At 39.4% G+C, this 18,658-nt stretch overlaps 1 protein-coding gene across 13 annotated transcripts in view; it reads right to left on the bottom strand.

Moving 5' to 3' along the window:
* LOC135471433 (microtubule-actin cross-linking factor 1, isoforms 1/2/3/4/5-like) overlaps positions 1 to 18,658 on the bottom strand; it is a 164,846-nt gene that overhangs the window by 13,904 nt on the left and 132,284 nt on the right. For all 13 annotated transcript variants that reach the window (XR_010444439.1, XM_064750671.1, XM_064750672.1 and 10 more), the window contains 28 exons: positions 18,200 to 18,350; positions 17,459 to 17,628; positions 16,616 to 16,831; positions 15,220 to 15,333; positions 14,400 to 14,513; positions 13,975 to 14,187; positions 13,602 to 13,763; positions 12,932 to 13,102; positions 12,368 to 12,697; positions 11,663 to 11,747; positions 10,946 to 11,169; positions 10,121 to 10,327; positions 9,637 to 9,756; positions 8,942 to 9,268; positions 7,936 to 8,142; positions 7,153 to 7,272; positions 6,547 to 6,658; positions 5,820 to 6,046; positions 5,122 to 5,346; positions 4,480 to 4,581; positions 3,889 to 4,059; positions 3,439 to 3,594; positions 2,837 to 3,031; positions 2,299 to 2,427; positions 1,880 to 2,050; positions 1,338 to 1,493; positions 618 to 824; positions 18 to 137 (listed from right to left, as the gene is read on the bottom strand). Coding sequence is in view for 12 of the 13 variants with exons in the window: in XM_064750671.1 (XP_064606741.1) it covers positions 18 to 137; positions 618 to 824; positions 1,338 to 1,493; positions 1,880 to 2,050; positions 2,299 to 2,427; positions 2,837 to 3,031; positions 3,439 to 3,594; positions 3,889 to 4,059; positions 4,480 to 4,581; positions 5,122 to 5,346; positions 5,820 to 6,046; positions 6,547 to 6,658; positions 7,153 to 7,272; positions 7,936 to 8,142; positions 8,942 to 9,268; positions 9,637 to 9,756; positions 10,121 to 10,327; positions 10,946 to 11,169; positions 11,663 to 11,747; positions 12,368 to 12,697; positions 12,932 to 13,102; positions 13,602 to 13,763; positions 13,975 to 14,187; positions 14,400 to 14,513; positions 15,220 to 15,333; positions 16,616 to 16,831; positions 17,459 to 17,628; positions 18,200 to 18,350 (4,902 nt within the window). In the remaining variant the exon portion in view is untranslated. The remainder of the gene's footprint in view (positions 1 to 17; positions 138 to 617; positions 825 to 1,337; positions 1,494 to 1,879; positions 2,051 to 2,298; positions 2,428 to 2,836; positions 3,032 to 3,438; positions 3,595 to 3,888; positions 4,060 to 4,479; positions 4,582 to 5,121; positions 5,347 to 5,819; positions 6,047 to 6,546; positions 6,659 to 7,152; positions 7,273 to 7,935; positions 8,143 to 8,941; positions 9,269 to 9,636; positions 9,757 to 10,120; positions 10,328 to 10,945; positions 11,170 to 11,662; positions 11,748 to 12,367; positions 12,698 to 12,931; positions 13,103 to 13,601; positions 13,764 to 13,974; positions 14,188 to 14,399; positions 14,514 to 15,219; positions 15,334 to 16,615; positions 16,832 to 17,458; positions 17,629 to 18,199; positions 18,351 to 18,658) is intronic.

Below are 18,658 nucleotides of genomic sequence, written 5' to 3'. Positions count from 1 at the left end.
TTATCAGCAGTACACACCTTATGTTTGTTGATCTGCTGTTTGATCTTGAGAGGATCGTTGCTGATGGTCTGGTCTGCATCTATTGCCTTCTCAGCCTCAATCAACCAACCCAGCAACTCCTTCCAGTGTTCATGGAACTGAAATAGAGTAAATGCATGTAAGACATCAGGAATCAACGCAAGCCAAAAGCGAGTGTTTATTTAACGAAACTTGAAAGTGCAGACAAGCTTCATTAAATTAGGACAGAGATCACAAAACCACCCAATAATACATGTTTGATCAACATAGGCCATATTCAACTATCACAGAAAATTAAAACCAATTTAAGATCCAAACAAGTTCCACCACCTTGATTTCTCACACGTGAAAATATTGTACATGTACTCTAATTTCTCAACCTTTCACACATGAGAAAAACTAATTTCTCAGCACAGCAATTCACAACGAATTGATGGGTATATCCAAGCAGACAGCCAAATGTAAGTCCGGAATTCAGGTTTGTGTACAATATTTGAATGAAAACATCTTCTGGGGCAACCAAACAAAAGGAACAACTAGATAACGAGATATATTTCACCTGTAGCTCTTAAGGCTACTAAACACTTTTACTTGCTCACCTGTTTGGCCTCCTTGTACCCTCTTTCCAGGTGCCTCGTTCTCTCCGCTCCCCGGGACACAATCTTGTCCCACCTGTGCTGGACACTGGACAGCAAGTTCTTGATGAGAATGATGTCCTGTTTTTGGCTGAAATACTTGAGGTGTGTGCCCGTTTTGTCCAGGGCTAACATCATGTCACGGTGCTTGGCTATGTCCTTCTGTAAAACCTGTCAACAGAGAAGAACCACAAACTTTGACTGGTAATCAAGACTATTTCCACTGGAAAAAATGAGTATTAGGTGGATAAGAGGCGCTCCTAAGCCAAGCCATTTTAGGTGACACCAATTTCATTTCAAGTTTCACAAGCAAGCCGACACTAAAAAATTCAAAAACAGAAAAAAATTAAATTGTAAATCCACCTTTTAATTTTGTCCAATCATAGTTGTTTTTTGATTTCCATGTTTTTCAAACCTTCCAATGACATAAATGCATCTTAAACAGGAAAAACTGCCAGAACAGTCCACCCTTCCCATGAATTAGGTGATTTCTTTTATATGCTGTGTATGTGTGCATACTGTCATATTCATACAGTAATAAATATCACGATACCAATTGACTGAAAACAGTCCCTTGTCAGTCATTATACAAGGAAAACCAATTTGAGGGCCAATCTCTTGGCAAATACACGAGAACCAGGTGTGTTAAGGTAAATCACCATCACAGGAGTCCTATGCCCTCACCTTGTGGTCCTCAATCTGTGCTGTGACCTTGTCAATGACCCTGCTGACAGGGTCAAGGTTGTTCAGTGTTTTCTCTGTATCAGTAAGCCAGGCCACAAACTTGTTCAGGTCTGTGTGGAAATTCTTGGCTTGAGTCAACGCATCTTCCAGTTTGGTCTGAAAAACAAGGGTAAAAATACAGCATGAGAACATGCTACAATCACAATATTGTGAAGAATTTTGAAGAACTCGCATGAATGAATATGGTTTAGCGTTTCATGTATTAACGTTTTAATATACTGTATTAATGCAAACAAACTGAATCTCATGGTATAGCCCAGTTTTTAACTGCTGACATGAAATGTCAAAAGTTCATGTTGTCTTACATAACGTTTTACTAGCAAAGCGCCTATTTAGCTCACAACAGTTTCAAGCAAACTAGGACAGTAATTATAGCAACACAGTTTTCCTAGCTTTCTTACACCCATGGAGATCTTATGGAATATTTTGATAAAAATGCTAATAACAAAATGTCGTTTAATGCAAGTTTACAGCCTGCTTACCTTCCTGTCATTGGCTCTGGCTGTGATGTTGTCCCACTTGCTCTGCAGGCTCTGCACGCTCTGTCGCAGAGTGCCTGCTGCAGGTTCCTGGCTTTTAGACGCCAGTTCACTCCCACTGGTGAGTAAAACGTTCACTTCTGGTTCTAAGTTTTCCAGCTCATGATAAATATCCTGCAGAATATTAAAGTCAATTAATTATAACACAGGATTCCTAAAGCTACCAAGACTAAAAACATATATTTTATATCTCCAAGTAGTGACCTGTTCAACATTTGATCTTGCACATTTCTACCTGAAGAAAGTTTGTAAACATACTTTGGCAAACTACAAACAAAACCAAATCACTAGAGCTTTATTAGCATCTACCCATGTGGCACCAGGTTGATTTGAATTCATGTCTGTGCAGTTGAGATACTGACCATGAATCTCTCCAGCTGTTCTCTGGCTGTGTCCGGCAGACCTCCCACAGGTTTGGTGGTGATCAGCTGACCTTCCATCTCACTCAGTCTCAACAACATGTCCTGTAATTCTCCGTGGAATGCTTGGGCCTGTAATACAACAACAGCATCACAGTATATGGTTTCTGGAGTACTTGCTTTTCTGAGTCAGAAAACATGAATGTTTGATAAAGTGATAATTTCCATATATTAATGTTGTAGATAGGGATTTGGTATGCATGGCATACATCTTACCACACAGAGCAGATCCCCTTGCCCCTAAAATTGAGCTTTGACTGATATATTGAAGTTTAGGACATGTTTCTATTACTAAATCTCATAGTCTGCGTGTAGCTCACTCTCACAATCCATGTTTCAATCTTTCAATATGCAACTTTCATTCCAATCAACACAATGGAGTTAATCTTTCTTCACGAAATCAAACGATTTTAGGCCTACTGAACTTCTAATTTTTATAGTAATTTATGAATTAATTCCAGTTATCTCCCTTAATGCCCACCTCAAAGAGTGCGTCCTCAAGATTGGCCTGCCGTCCTTGACTCTTGGCTAGAATCCTGTCCCACCGTTGATTCATCTCATCTAGCTTGCCCTTGGTAACGGCAGCATTTTGCCCACCGACTGACAACACCCTCTGACCGGCCTCGTTGACAGAGTCGATACTGGGCCGATGAGCTTGGATGTCATTTTGCAGAATCTGAAGGCCAAATAAAGTCAGACATTCTTATGACAAAACCTTTATGGAATCCAGAAAACACCACATATTTTTAAACATTATCTCCAGTTTACACTTATATGAAAGTGCATTCGAGGGACACACTAGATGATGTGCAAATACATGTATGTCAATTTATTTCCTAATAGTCCATATTTTCACGACACTGACTACTAGTTAGCAATGAGATGAACACACTCCAGAGATTTACGACTTCTTTAGTCATGTAATGTCCTAACGAACAGCGACACAGCTGTCCTCATAATTGTCCTAAAACACTATAATATAAGAGGTTTATTAAGATCATAAACATTAACTCATGGGGCTAAAAAACTTTTTCAGGATCAGCCTATGTTAAATATACAGTATTATTTCCATTAGGACTGTACCTTGTGTTTGGCGAGTTCGATGTCAATTGTTCGCACGTCTCCCTTTACAGGAGGTAGATCATTCAGGGTCTGTTCTGTGTGGCCTAACCAGGACAGTAGCTCATTCAGGGTGTGTTCAAACTGACCCATGTTCAACATGGCGCTCTGCAACAGGTGCTGAAAAGAGGAAACAGATTATATATAGTGTTAAATTCTAGGTGTGTACAAATATACCTTTATAAATGAACTTTAGCTGCTTTCATCCCAAATCAGTCAACAAAATCCTAAGCTTCGTAAGTCTGAAAACTGCCTTTAGTATCAATGCATTCCCACATGCCTGTACATGTATGTAAATACTATATTTACCAAATATCAGTTCAGTCCTTTTGTATTCCTACTTAACCGATAGAATTTAATTTTGACATTTGAGTGTCTTATTGAGCTAACAGATGACAAGCAAAACGCCCCTACCTTCCTGTCAGCAAGATTCTCCACGAGTTCATCCCACCGTTTGTTAACCTCTGCCAGGGGCTCAGTGACCACAGCCGCCTGCTCCCCAGTACTGTCTTTAGCCAGCTCTGTAGCCTGCTGATTCAGATACTGGATATCCACCTGTTTGGGGTCAACCTCTGACTTCAGCTCCTGGAATGGACAAAGTGGACACAACTTGAGCTGTGCACTATATTGTGGCGGAACCATGTTTGATATGTGCAGATATGGTTTTACAATGGGAACAGGCATGAGTCTTATCCATATCAATGGGGACAGTGTTATGGGTTAACAAGCGTGTTTGATAATTTTAAGGAAATTTTATCTTATTTCTCAACTGCAGGAAATTTAAGAGTATCAGGTATACTTCAACTTAAATGAATTTCAGATCACATTCCTAAACACAGAATAAAATCTGTGATATACTCCTTGTAAAGTATGAGTCGTGGCATCAAATAACTTCTAAACATTCCAGACGTCACACACATTTCCGAGGTCACACGCATTTCCAAGGTCACACAAACTTCTGCAGTTAACTGATCTTCCAAGGTCATGGTTTCTGAGGCCACTTACCTTGAGGTCATCCAGCTGGGTTTTGATGGTCTCAAAGTCAGAACCCACTGGGCCCAGAGAAACCAACCTATCTTCCTTATCCTCCATCCACACAAGAATTTTCTGTAGAGCAGAATGAATCAAGAGAATTATTTATTTATTTTATTGATTGATTGATTGATTGATGGTTTAAGGCTGTGGCCAGGATTGTGGGAGGAAACCGGGCAGTGACCGGGCTAATCCTAACCCAGGGGAAACCCACAATCATCCACAGGTTGCTGGCAATCCTTCCCAAGTGCTACCTAAGTTAAGAGAATTAAAGGAAGGAGCTCAATCGTGAATGTAAGAGCTTGATTTTTGGATGAATGCTTTGATTCTGACTGTGTTTTTAACCTTCAATAAATTAGCGAATCAATATTGGTAAAAAGCCAACATATCACAAGATGAGGCACATCTCGTTTCTGTTCTGGTTGAGGAGATGCCAGGGAACAAATTTTATAACTCTCATGAAATGTGAAGCAGTTCTGAAGATACAGTGAGGCAAACAGATGGACAGACAGACAGACAGATGGATGGACAGACAACACAATGACATTGATACCTGAAATACAGGTTTATAAAACCAGATACAATTAAAACTGGGGACAACATTTCTGAACTAACCATGAGTTCATCCTGGAATGTCATGGCCTTGCCCAGAGCCTCCTCCAATGTCTTGGATCTCTTAACAAACTGATCATTAACAGCCTGGTTACTCAAGTCTGCATCGTCTATTGTCTTCTGGACCTCAGGACGATCGGGCTCTCCGCACAGATTCATTAGCTGCTGACCACCAGCCTGGACATCTTCAAGGTCAGACTGAGATGCGTCAATATCATCCTTCAGAGCCTGCAGAACCAACACTTGATATTAATTGTCTTATAATATATTATATTATAAAATATGCTTACATGCTTTTCCAATAAAGTTTATATAAAGTATTGATGTCAGAAGTAACGTCAGACAGATAATACATTCAAAACCTTGGACACTGCAATGAATAGGATGTCCCCAAATGCTGCAAAACCAACCTTTCTGATGATCATTATACTCTTATAAAATTCCCATATTTCATAAACTGTGAACAATAATGCTAACATAAATACTGCAAATATTGGTTTCATAATCTTGTCCCTGATGTACTTTTATGATGATAAAAAAACATAATTTATTGCACTTACATCAGCATAATTACGTCCTCAATTCACACTGAAAAGTGGCTTTATTTGCCAAATGAACAGTAAATTAAAATTCAATTCAGAATCTCATTTGTGTATGCAATAAATATAACAAAATATTCATCGCCTCTCATTCCATCATACCTCCAGCACTTCTTGTTGTTCTCGGATAACTGTAGGCTCCAGAGCGACTGGATCCTGATTGGACAGAGTGTCTTGTAGCTCTTTGAGCGTGCCCATCAGGTTATTGAGGTCATCCCAGAAGCGGTCAGACACTTCCAGAGTGTCTTCCAGGGCCTGGTTTCGATCCTGACTCGTTGTCTTGATGTCATCGTAAAGGTCAACCAGTTCATTGATCTTCTGCTGTACATCTGAAAACATAACAAGCAAAGAGAATTTTCATTCCAACTGGAACTACCCTTCAACCTTTTCAACTGCCTCTGCGACCAATATTTTGAAACAGTCCAAGAGAACATTGGGTTGTAGAGAAGCATAAGTTTTACGATGAGGGACAAGAACAAATCATTTTTGCATTGTGCTACTAATTATTGTATGCATAAATTCCACTAAAAAAAGCTTTAGGAGCCGAAAAGGTTCAAGATTTACTGTATTTGTGTTCATACTACATTTGACCTTGGCCAAACTCTATGTTTCTCCAACACTGTAACGCATACAATTACTTCAAAGCCATTTATGTTGTAGAAACATTCTAGTCTTTAGGGATATTGCTCTACCTGCACATTCCAAATGAACAGGGTTTAATATTATGACAATTCTGTAGTCATATTATGGACATCAAAAATTTTATTAACCAGACGAGATAAAAATAAATTTGACTTTGTCACAACTTTATCTGCTCCCTCACACTCACCCTGTACAGACTCGTCATTGATGTTCTCCCCGGCCTGTTTCATCAGATCTTCTGCCGTGGACTTGACAGACTCTAGTGCACTGAACTTCATGTCTAGGTCCTCCATCACAGCCTGATAACGTGACAAATATCGTGAGAATGATGTGGGGATCATATAACATGAATCAGATTGAGAACATGAGGATGTGGGTGAGAACATGAGAATGCAGGTGAGACCATCATGAATGTCAGAGTGAAAACATAAGGATATAGAAGGAAACAGCACAACTGTCCATGTGAAAACATGAGTATGCAGTTAAGAGTATTAAAGGGTTAAACTCCTGGAATGTGGGTAAGAACTTGACAAAAGTCAGAGTGACAACATGAAGATTCAGGTCAGAGGTGAGATTATCAAATCGACGTGAGATCAATAAATAACAAAACAAAATAATAAAAATTTTGAGAATATTCGGCGTAATTCCGGAAATAATGAAAGGGTTTTAATACATGTTTCAAGATCAATGCTAAATGTGACTTTAAATAATGAAAAAAAAAAACAGCTAATCATAATTGTGACAAAAAAAAGGCCAACAACAGGGCTGATTTGACTAAGTAAGGTGTAGGTACCTTGTTCTCAGCCAGCTGTTCCCTCAGCTTGTCAGGATGGGCAGAGATGGGCTCAGCATGCTTCACCTGGTCTTGAGTAGAGGTCAACGTCTCCAACATGTCCTCCAGCTTGTCAGAAAACTGCTCAGCAGAAAAACAGATCACGTGTCCATGAAAATCCAATGAGACACTACAGATGCCAGAAGACATTTAGGTGTGATGCCAGAAGACATTTAGGTGTGAAAGATTTACTATTTATTCACATTTTTACTTGATTAGTTTTTAATGATGTTTTTAAATGTTTCTCCCTTCTATGACAAGCCATCTGTTTAATGGGTCGAGGAAACGGAGTGTCTGGAGTAGAACTTCATGACAGTTGAGTTTGAACAGTAAACACCAGTGGTCATAACAGTCCAAGCTCAAAGCAGCAATTTACCAACCTAAAAGTTTTCAAACCGTGATAAAATTCTAATGAGAATAACTGTCCAAAGAGTTTATTCAGACAGACTGTAAAACAATCTTCACTTTATTCTCTATTTTCAATCTTTCTTCACTACAAAGTCTTGACTTCGGTAAGGTGTCTCAGTGAAGCAGCACTAGATAAAAGAGCGGTGGAAATTTGTCCTGCAACAAGGAGGCACATTACATACAATCTACGGATTCTTTCGCTGTCATATGACTGAAAAATTGTTAAGTACGACGTTAAACCCCAAGCACTCACTCACTCACTTGTCACAAAGTTTTGAGAAGCACTGTACCAAGAAGTACATGAAATTGAAATCTATCCCAGGCCAAACTTCTCACCTCGGCAGACTGTTGCAGAGCATCATCAATGGAGTTAGACCTCTCTCTAATGGAGTCTCGGATGTGATCCACTCTCTTGTTGTCCTCTGTCAGCATGTTCTGAACCTTGTCAGCATCTGCCTGACCACACAGTTTGGTCAGAGCTGTCCCTGTCTTGTTCAGTTTGTCCACCATAGGCTTGTGGTCCAGTACATCTTGTTTAATCACCTGGAGGAGAGAAAAACAGGAATGATGAATGATGGTATTGGTATGTATGTACATATGGAGGTTTGCCAGAGGCAGATGATTGCATTCACTCTGCAACTTGGTTTTCGTTCAATTAGAAAAAGACTTGGCCTTGATTCCTACATTTGATTTGATTGGTGTTTTATGCCTTACTCAAGAATACTTCACTCACAATCATTTGCAGGTTGCTAGCAGACCTTCCCATGTACGGCCGAAGAGGAAGCCAGCATCAGCTGGATCCTAGATTTGAAGTTGTTACTATTACAAGAGTCTATGATGTCCAAATAACTACAAATGCACTACAGGGACACAACATGCAGACAAGTGGCTCACTATTGGTCATGTTATTGCCTGTATTTTATTTATGTGACTGTTGTTTAATGATATGATCAAAAATTTTTTTTACTTATATCACAGCAGGCAGTTTTATATACGGAGGATACCACAGATAGTGCTTTGTGGTAAATCCCCAACCTGTGTCCAGTTACTGATGTGTGACTTTCTTATGTGTGACTTTCAGATATGCATGCATACTGGTAGAAGACCAGTTGTCTTGAACTAGCTAACATGAAACAGTGCACAAGCATTACTGACTACTTTTTGTTGCCAAGACAAACAGCTGGAGTGGGTGAATCCATATTTAAGACCGGGATTGATTCTACACCTCGTGTCTTAACATTCCGGCCAAGACCCGATCCATCCATTTGTCTGCTGTGTACCGCCAGTACTGTGGCTTGTATCCTGATATGTAAAACTGACTACACTGCACAAATGGTCCTACCTTTGCTTTCTCCTGCTGTTGTTTCACATGATCAGCATTAATGGCCATGACCTCTAGCTCAACTAGCAATGGCTCCACCTCATCGAACCAGGTTTGAAGATCGCTGTGTGTGTCGTGGAAGTGAGCTGCCAATGGGACAGCCTGTTGCAAACGACTCAGTCTCTCAGCACTCTCCCTGGCGACACAGTCTGCGTCCTGTTTCAATGCCTCCATCTTGTCGCGGATGGCTGGCTCTTCGTCAACTTTATGCTCCCGCAGGAGTTTCTTCCCTGCTGATAAGACTTCCCTTACTTTACCCTTCTGACTGCTTACGTCTTCGTTAAATTCCTACAAAAAGCAACAATTCATGATAATGAACCAATCCTAAAGTCTGCGCTCTGTTGCTCGCAGGCTGAAATATCGCTGATGTGGTGTTTAGCTATTCATTCATTCCTAACACGAAATAATTTCATTGGCCTTGACTAATGTTAACTATGTGTCAGAAAAAATGCCAATGTTAATTTACAACCAGCAACATTTGATATCGAAATCTACACTTTAATTTATTAAATTTACATGAAGATTAAAAAGACAAAAAAAATGGAGAAGAACTCTTCCAGATCAAACTCTAGAAAGCTTTCAATGTCGAAGGTGTTTTCAACATTCATGTATTCATTACCAAATTGTCATATTTAAAATATGTCACAATGACAAACCTTTTGTTGAGCAAGTTGTTGCTGTAACTTGCTTGGATTAGAACTGATAGGATCAGCCACAATAAGCTGATTCTCCGCATCAGCAAACCATTCCAATAAATCGTCAAGCTCTCCCAATACCTAAAAACACAAGAATTTACAACAATAAAAAAAAAAAAATCTTACACACATTTTTTGTTAACAAATTTAAGGAATTATCATGTTTTCTGCACTAAAAATAAAAAATATCCCAAATCAAAACGAAGTCAGAACAGCTGCACATAGGGAAATATTTCAAACATATAAACAAGCATTGGTGTGCAAGACACTATTTTTCTGTGTATCTGCTTCATTTAAAGTAGAGAAATTCAATCATATTTCTTTCATATTTTGCACATGAAACTTCACAAAAGCAAACTAATCTCCTGCCCACCCAAGAATACAAACACACTATATTTTGGAAAATGACAAATCTATCCCTTTAGATAAGGACAAAGAAGTGTACCTCCAAAGACTTGGACCTGGTCAGCTGCAGTTTCTCGGCGCGCTTCTGCACTGCCTCACAGACGGCCTTGAACCTTTTGTTATCCTTCTCCATGTTGTCCTCCACACGAAGACCTGCGTCGCCTGGCAACAAGTCTGCTAACTTCATCCCCTGCTTGTTGACGATGTCCAGCCAGGGCTTGATGTCCTCCATCTGACCTATCAGTTTCTTTAATGTGAAATGCAACAAACACTCTTGTGAGGAACAGTCACAATACAAATCAATTCAATTTATTTATTTTTGCTGTTGTTTGTGTTGAATGCCTTACTCAAGAATCACTGACTGTATTTATTTACTTATTTGTTTGGTGCTCAAAGACTTACTGAAGAATCACTGACTGTATTTATTTACTTGCTTGAGCACCATACTTGCTTGTTCGGTGCTCAAAGACTTTCTCAAAAATCACTGACTGCATTTAATCACTTATTTGTTTGGTGGTCAAAGGCTTACTCAAGAATCACTGACTGTATGTATTTACTTATTTGCTTGATGCTCAAAGGCTTACTCAAGAATCACTGACTGTATTTATGTATGTATTTACTTGATTGACATTTAATGCCTTACTCAAGAATCACTGACTGGTTGTTTATTACATCTCCAGCCATCCACCATACTTTCTCTGAAGAAACGATTGATTGATTGTTTGGTACACTGAAGGAGTTTTGACTTAAATGACAGAGGTCGGGGTTATTCCATTATTAGTTTAGAACATTCTTGCTTCACTGGCACACGGTGTACGTTACAATTTGTACCCTAATGCTGCATATGGTTCACAGGTGCACCTACATCAACAGCTTCCTCGGCATCCAGCCCTGCAGTTTCCTTCCCTCGGAGTTCTGGTTCCACCACATCCAGCCACTCCAGGAATTTCCCATGAGCCTCGTTGAATCTCTGAGCCAATGGCAAAGCTTGTTCTGTCTGATCCAACTGCTGTGTCACTTTGTTCTTCAGTCCCGTGTAGCGTTTGTTCATCAGCTCCAATTTGTTCCTCAGAGCCGTGGCATCCTCATCTGTGTAGACAACAAAATGTTTCAATAGTTCATTTCAGCACTGTTACTTACTTATTTAACACGCTGTTTGTTAATGATTCCAAATTAAAGAATTCTGATTGACATTAAAGATGGCAGTCAAGTTCATGGGTGACAAAACTCAAAGTGCCGAGTGCAAACCACCTTCTTCAGGTACGTGACAACCCTGCAGGAGCAGCATTTGTACTAGCTGGATAAAAAAAAATCCAGCACTTTTATTTATCATTTAAATGGCCTACTCAAGAACAGTCTATTTGTGCAACTGGTGTATTTTTTTTATCTTAAAATATTCTAACACAACACATTTAGTTGTCGAAGAATCATTAACAGCCATTTAGATCACACAACGTTACTAGACGACATAAACAAGGTACTTTAAGCAAATTTACGGGCACAAAGAATAGACAGTTAATATTTTACCCTATTAATATTAATATTCCTCTATGTACATATGCATTAAAGCAGAGAAACCTACCTGAGCAGAACTTGAGCAGTTGCTGGCCTTTGCCATTCACCTCCTCTAAAACCTTTTCCTGTTTCCTTAGGCCCACCATTATGTCCTAAGAAAAGTAAACCAAAAAAACAACATGTAATACCTATCAATGGTGGGCAGCACAGCTTGTACTTTATTCCAGGATTGAAATGCCAATACATTTTATCCCAACAACAGCTCTTTGTGGTAACAACATAAATTCTTGTAAATTCTCAATTTAAATTCCATGTTGGAACTTTATTTTCAACTTTTAGTGTTACTAAAGTATCATTTGTGGGCAATATTTGCAATATTTAACTAAGATGAACTGCATTAAATATTTCAAATGAATTTAACCCAGAACACACAAATTACTGACAAACTATAAGCTCTGTATAGAGCTCACAACAGGTCTCCCCAAATGGATTTCTAATAAGAGTTTTGCGTGTTTGCTACTGTATCATCATATATTATTTTTACCATATCAACAAATAAAACTTGAGCGAATCTTATGTAAGATCTTGTCTTTTTCACAAAGAATTTAAAGCACAATCTTCAGTATCTCATCTGGAATTTCAAATTTCCATTTCTGAAAATTACTAAAACATTGTTTTTGGGCAGCCTCTTTATTTACTTTTTTGATTAGTGTTTTTATCCTATCCACACATACATTTACACACCTACAATTTCAAGCAGGTTCTAACATACCTTCAGCGAGTCTCTCCTCTTGATCAGATCATCATTGTTAGTAGGAATGGTGTTAGCCAGAGATGCCAGCTTCTTCTCTGCCCCTTCCAGCCATTCCAGAAGCGGTTCTTGTCTCTCCTGGAATTCCTTAGCGATGCCAGTAACATTCTCTAACACCACCTTCCTCTTCTGGGAATTGTCACTGAGTGTGTTCCAGCGCTGCATGAAATTTGTGAGTTGTTTTTCGTGATTCTTCTTATCTTTGGGATCGAGAGATTTTAAAAGCTGCTTTCCGGACTCTTGCAAAGAGCGCACACTTGGAGAGCGGTCTTCCAACATTTTCTGCAGGAACTGGATGAAAGTAAAACAAGACAATGTCAGAAAGCAATCACAAAGTATCAGCAACACACCTGACTGAACTGAGCAAATGACAATTAACCCTCACCATATTTTTTATTGAAAAAATTTAAAAACACTTTTTATTGAATCTATGTGTAAATTTAACTTTTTGCTGAAATTTCACATTTCTCAGACATTTCTCAATTTTCTAATCCAACACAAACTGTCTGAGGGGAGACAACCAACCTTTTGTTCCTGTAACTGTGCTTTGACCACTTTGTACTCTGGGGATGGGGATTTCTGATGTGCCACCATTTCCTCGGTCTCAGCCAGCCAATCAATGAGCGATGCCAAAGCCTCGTTAAATTTGCCAGATTGCAACAAAGCTGAATCCAACTTCCTCTCACGATCAGCCACCTGAAGTTGATGCAAATGTGCAAATTAATGTCTTGACAGAACAAAACAGTACATACACGCTTTCATGAGAAATATTTTCCCTCTTAGTCCACATGAACATGGGACAAACAACTACACATATACTGATTTTAAAGTGATCTCTTTTTTTCTATAGACTTCTACTACCATAGTAGAGACAAAATGTCAAATAAAGTGATAACACTAAGCAAAGCTGTTCTTTAGATCTTCCCACTTACGGCCGGAGAGAAAGCCAGCATGAGCTGGACTTGAACTCACAGCGACAGCATTGGTGAGAGGCTCCTGGGTCATTACGCTGCGCTAGCGCGCTAACCGACTGAGTGTTCTTTAGAAATTATAGAATTGCCAAAAAGTATATGTATGAACAGCTGGCTGGACAGACAATGCCGTACCATGATACAATCTATCATCACTGACAAGCATAAAAAACCCTTTACATTTGTTATATATCATTAGTTTTTTTCATGGATTCTGATCTCACCTTCTTGTTGAGGTCGGTCATTTTGTCAGCTGTGATCTCAAGATCAGACTCCAGGGCATTGGTCGAAGTGCCGGGTACGGCTGTCTGCAGGAGTTGTCTGCCCATTTCCATGCCACTCTCCACCTGCTTCTGCAGAGGTTCCACTGTCTTCTTGATGAATTCCTGACAAACAATAGTGGCATTTTGAGTTGTTAATCTTGACTCCCAGATCTTCTTTTCAAAATTGATTTGGAAACTTTCAGCATTAAATTCAAGTATACTGACCACTAGTAGTAAGTTGCATAACCCAACATCCCAGATTTCATTACAAAAGTAAATGTAAAACCTGTTAAACAGAAGGTTCTAATAGCACTCTGTAGCTATCCCATTTTACCTTAAGATCTTCCTGTTGATGTTTGATTGTCTTGACGTCTGCTCCCACGGGGGACAGGTAGTCCACGTGGGCCAAAGAAGAGTCCAGCCCCTTCACCGCCTGTCTCAGTCCCTCATTGAGGTCCTGGATCTGGTCCATGGTACTCTCAAGCTCCACCACCCTCTCATTGGCTCTCTCTGATATACTCTCTAACTGCTGTTTCAAGTTCTCCACCTAAAATAAAAAAAGCATATTGTTGAAACACTATATATATTTGTCAAATATATATTATTTTATTCATGCTTCTATCTTATATACTCGTAGATCTTATATACATGTATAAGTAAACCTACTTCAAGCAATTATAAAGTTTTAGTGACTGAAGTTGACCTTAGCATCACCTGTATATAACCTGTACATATACATGTGCCTATATGTATGCTTACCTGAGTGCGGACTGTCTGGGGGTTAGAGCTGAACCCTGCTCCAATCAGCTCCTCAGCCTGACTCTCAAGGTCACGCAGAGCCTCTGTCTTGTCCTTCAGATGGGGCATGAAAAACTAAAAAACACAAAATACACATTTAGAATTTCAGTGTACTATGTTAGACCTGTATAACAGTGATTAATCTATCGCTGTCTAAAACTTAAATTGCTTGCCAGTTAATCCCCTCTGATGTCTAAGTGGATCATACAAAACTGTAACTTAACCTGCATTTGATCAAATGAAAATTTTTTCATTGAACCGACCAAACAGGAATTTCAGAACCTCAAAGTATGGCGGTTGTGGCAGTGTAAATAAGCTGAATTGGCTTTTCAGGAGTCTAGTGAGTTCACACAGGTTTATGCGAGATAAGGTGGGGTCTCTCGCAAACTAATGTGGCTAAACAACGTGATTTTACTGTAGCTCTAAAGCCATTGAGTCAACGGATCAGATTACAGGAGATGTAAAATCAAGCTTTTTTTGCTGTGTTACTTTGCAAGAGCCCCAACCCTGTCTTGTCTAAACCTGAACTAGTGGGACTTGAAATGCTGATTTTATAGTAGATATGCCATCGGGATTTGTGTTGAAGAAAATATAACAAAAAAAGGGGCAGAACTGTATGTATTAAAGCATTGTGATTGTGGTCGACCTGGTAGTAGAGACAAAAAATGAGCGAAGTTTACCACTGTAAGTGAAGTATTTCTGTAGATATTTCAACCCCATGAAGATTTACCGGCACTTTTGTTTAATGTGTTTGATGATTTTTCCTTACATCTTCACTCACCTTCATATCCTCAAGCTGAGCTTCCAGAGTGTCCACATCTCGACCAATTGGATCTTTCCTAGCAAGGTCGCTGTCAAGGTCAGCAAGTTCTCGTGACAGTGTTGTCATGGAGTCCTGTGAAAAAGCAACATAGAGGCTATGAATACATGAAGATGTCCTGTGAAACAGGAACACAGAGGCTATGAATACATGAAGAGTCCTGTGAAACAGCAACATAGAGGCTATGAATACATGAAGAGTCCTCTGAAACAACAACATAGAGGCTATGAATACATGAAGAGTCCTGTGAAACAGGAACACAGAGGCTATGAATACATGAAGAGTCCTGTGAAACAGCAACATACAGGCTATGAATACATGAAGAGTCCTGTGAAACAGCAACACACAGGCTATGACATACATGAAGAGTCCTGTGAAACAACAACATACAGGCTATGAATACATGAAGAGTCCTGTGAAACAGCAACACACAGGCTATGAATACATGAAGAGTCCTGTGAAACAGCAACACACAGGCTATGAATACATGAAGAGTCCTGTGAAACAGCAACACACAGGCTATGAATACATGAAGAGTCCTGTGAAAAAGCAACATAGAGGCTATGAATACATGAAGATGTCCTGTGAAACAGGAACACAGAGGCTATGAATACATGAAGAGTCCTGTGAAACAGCAACATAGAGGCTATGAATACATGAAGAGTCCTGTGAAACAGGAACACAGAGGCTATGAATACATGAAGAGTCCTGTGAAACAGGAACACAGAGGCTATGAATACATGAAGAGTCCTGTGAAACAGCAACATACAGGCTATGAATACATGAAGAGTCCTGTGAAACAGCAACACACAGGCTATGAATACATGAAGAGTCCTGTGAAACAGCAGCACACAGGCTATGACATACATGAAGAGTCCTGTGAAACAGCAACACACAGGCTATGACATACATGAAGAGTCCTGTGAAACAGCAACACACAGGCTATGACATACATGAAAACATTCATGTGATATCCAGCGTGTGCTTGTCTGGTGATGAAATTCATGTATATGTATTGTATTCTGACCATGTATTCTGACCAAGGTTTGCACCCATGTAGTATTTCACCATGGAATCAACTAAAAACACTGAGAATTGCTGGTCGGCGCCCTGTCTTCCTCTACCAATAAACTAGACTACCATTACTTAAGGGAAAAATTCTTCACCACGACAGTAAACACTTACAAGTATTGAAAGAATAAATTCATAAAGAACCTGTAGATGATGAAAACTTTGAAGAAACATCCCACCACTACTATCTCATTATCACACACACTAATAACATTATTCCAACATTTTTCAATAAAACCTCCCTGACTTGTAGTGATTGCCTAACAGTCTGGATTGTCTCCCTTACCTGGAACTGAGCGGCCAGCTGAGACCCAACCTCCATGCCAGAAGACAGGTCAGATAACTCTTGCTTCAGGTGCCTTTGCCTGGCGCGGGCCATTTCTAACTGATCTTGTACGGCCGTTGTGTCGATGCTGTTTGCATCCATATGGCCAAACCCATCAGCAAGAGCCTCAACGTAGTCTATCTGCGGCTCTATTGAGATCACTTCCTCCTCCAGACCCTGAAGTATATGGAGAAGCAAGATTCAAAAACTATACGGGGATTATAACAGGCTTTTCCTCAAGGGTCTTTTGTGATTTGGTTTCTTGGGCTTGTATTTATCAAGCATCTTACCTTAAATTAAAAGTTGCGAGTGCTTAAAAGACAAACTAAGAGCAGGACAGAACTCAAATTGTCGTTGGTACAGAAGAACCACTTTACAAATTTTAAACTTTCTTGGACAAAACATTTTAACCGTAGCTGTACTTGAATTTTTCACTAAAATGTTTTACATTTGATAAATATGGGTCTTTATTTGCAATGTATGTAGTACAATAACAATCAGCCACAGTCACAGCCACAGTAACAATCAGCCACAGTAACTCAATTGTAGTTACTGTGATCGATTGTAGTTATATAGCTTTTTAACATACACGTTTATTCAATGATATGATATGGCAACTAAGAATTACTGAGTCATTGCAGTTTGTATGCATGCATAGGCACCACAGAGTCTTTTCACAACAGATATATTTTTTCTTTATTTTCATTCTCAGTGCAAATCATTAAAGTAAATTATTCAAGCAGTTAAATGAAAGTACACATGGAATTGAGAGTATGGTCAGGTTTTGGGTTACAGGCTATTTACCTTGATCATGTCTGTATATTTGGGATCCCTGGCTGCAGCACCCAGGTGCTGATGGGAGTCAAGTCTGTCCTCTAGCCTCTGTAGCGCAGAGTTCACGTCACCTAGGCTGTCCTGGAATTCAGCCAGTCTCTGGGACATGTCCTCCAGGGTCTCCACACGCCCTGCCACACCTGTCGCAAATCAATTTTTGATTATAAGTGAGAACAGCCTATATACCCAAATCAAAGTTTGTGCACTGAATTAATAGAAACTTTTCGGTTTGAAATGGGACAGTAATGTAAAATGTAACTTGTGTAGATGCACTGATTGAGGTTATGCAGCTTTGTAACTCATATTCATGGCGTAAGTCTAGTGTAGACATGAAATAAGACAAAAACCCAATCCTACAAATTTATGAATCTGTGTGATTAAAGGTTTCTTCTAATGTATTGAAATCAGAGCAGAATCAGTTTTGGGTCATTTTAACAGAACACTTGGGAAGTTTTAACAGAACACTTGGGTCATTTTAACAGAAAACTTGCAGAGTTTTAAAAGAACACTTGGGGAGTTTTAACAGAACACTTGGGGAGTTTTAACATTGAACTTGTTTTTGATCATGTGATACGACGTCAGTTCATTGAAAAATCTGCTTTTCAAAATGGCCGGGTCATTGACAAACTAAATTTTAAAAACTCTGAATACTTTCCAAAAATTGTTCAGCTTCAGCAGCCTAACCACATCCAAATACGGTTGACCTCTTACCTGAGTATAGTCCGTCCCACCTGGCATTGACATTGGCCAGCTTACTCTCCACCTCCTCTTTACCAGTGTATATGGTCTCTAGCAGTGCATCGGCTTCTCGGTTCAGATTCTCATGGTCATGGGTCTTCTTCAGGATCTCACTCTGTAATAACTGAGTAATAAAACAAAGGCAAATGTCATTAGACTCAATCATTCCTTGCGAGCTTTTAGCACATTTCAAAATTTTCAATGAACATAATCCAGTCCACTCACCTAAATTTTCACAGATCAAGTGGCAGTCAGTTTTATGAATGGGACAACTAAAGTAAGAACAAGGAAAAAGACATCATACTTTGTGAGGTACTGCACTCTTAACAATGATTTTAAGGCACAGCACCTGACTATCCCTTGATTAATGGGCTTAAAAGTTTGGCATGCACAAGAGAGCTTAAAGGGGTACAGAACTGATTCTGATTGGCT

The sequence above is a fragment of the Liolophura sinensis genome, chromosome 7, assembly GCF_032854445.1.
Source record: "Liolophura sinensis isolate JHLJ2023 chromosome 7, CUHK_Ljap_v2, whole genome shotgun sequence".
NCBI classification, from domain to species: Eukaryota; Metazoa; Mollusca; class Polyplacophora; order Chitonida; family Chitonidae; genus Liolophura; species Liolophura sinensis.
Note: the sequence above shows the minus strand (reverse complement) of the source record. Positions and strands in the feature narration are given on the sequence as shown.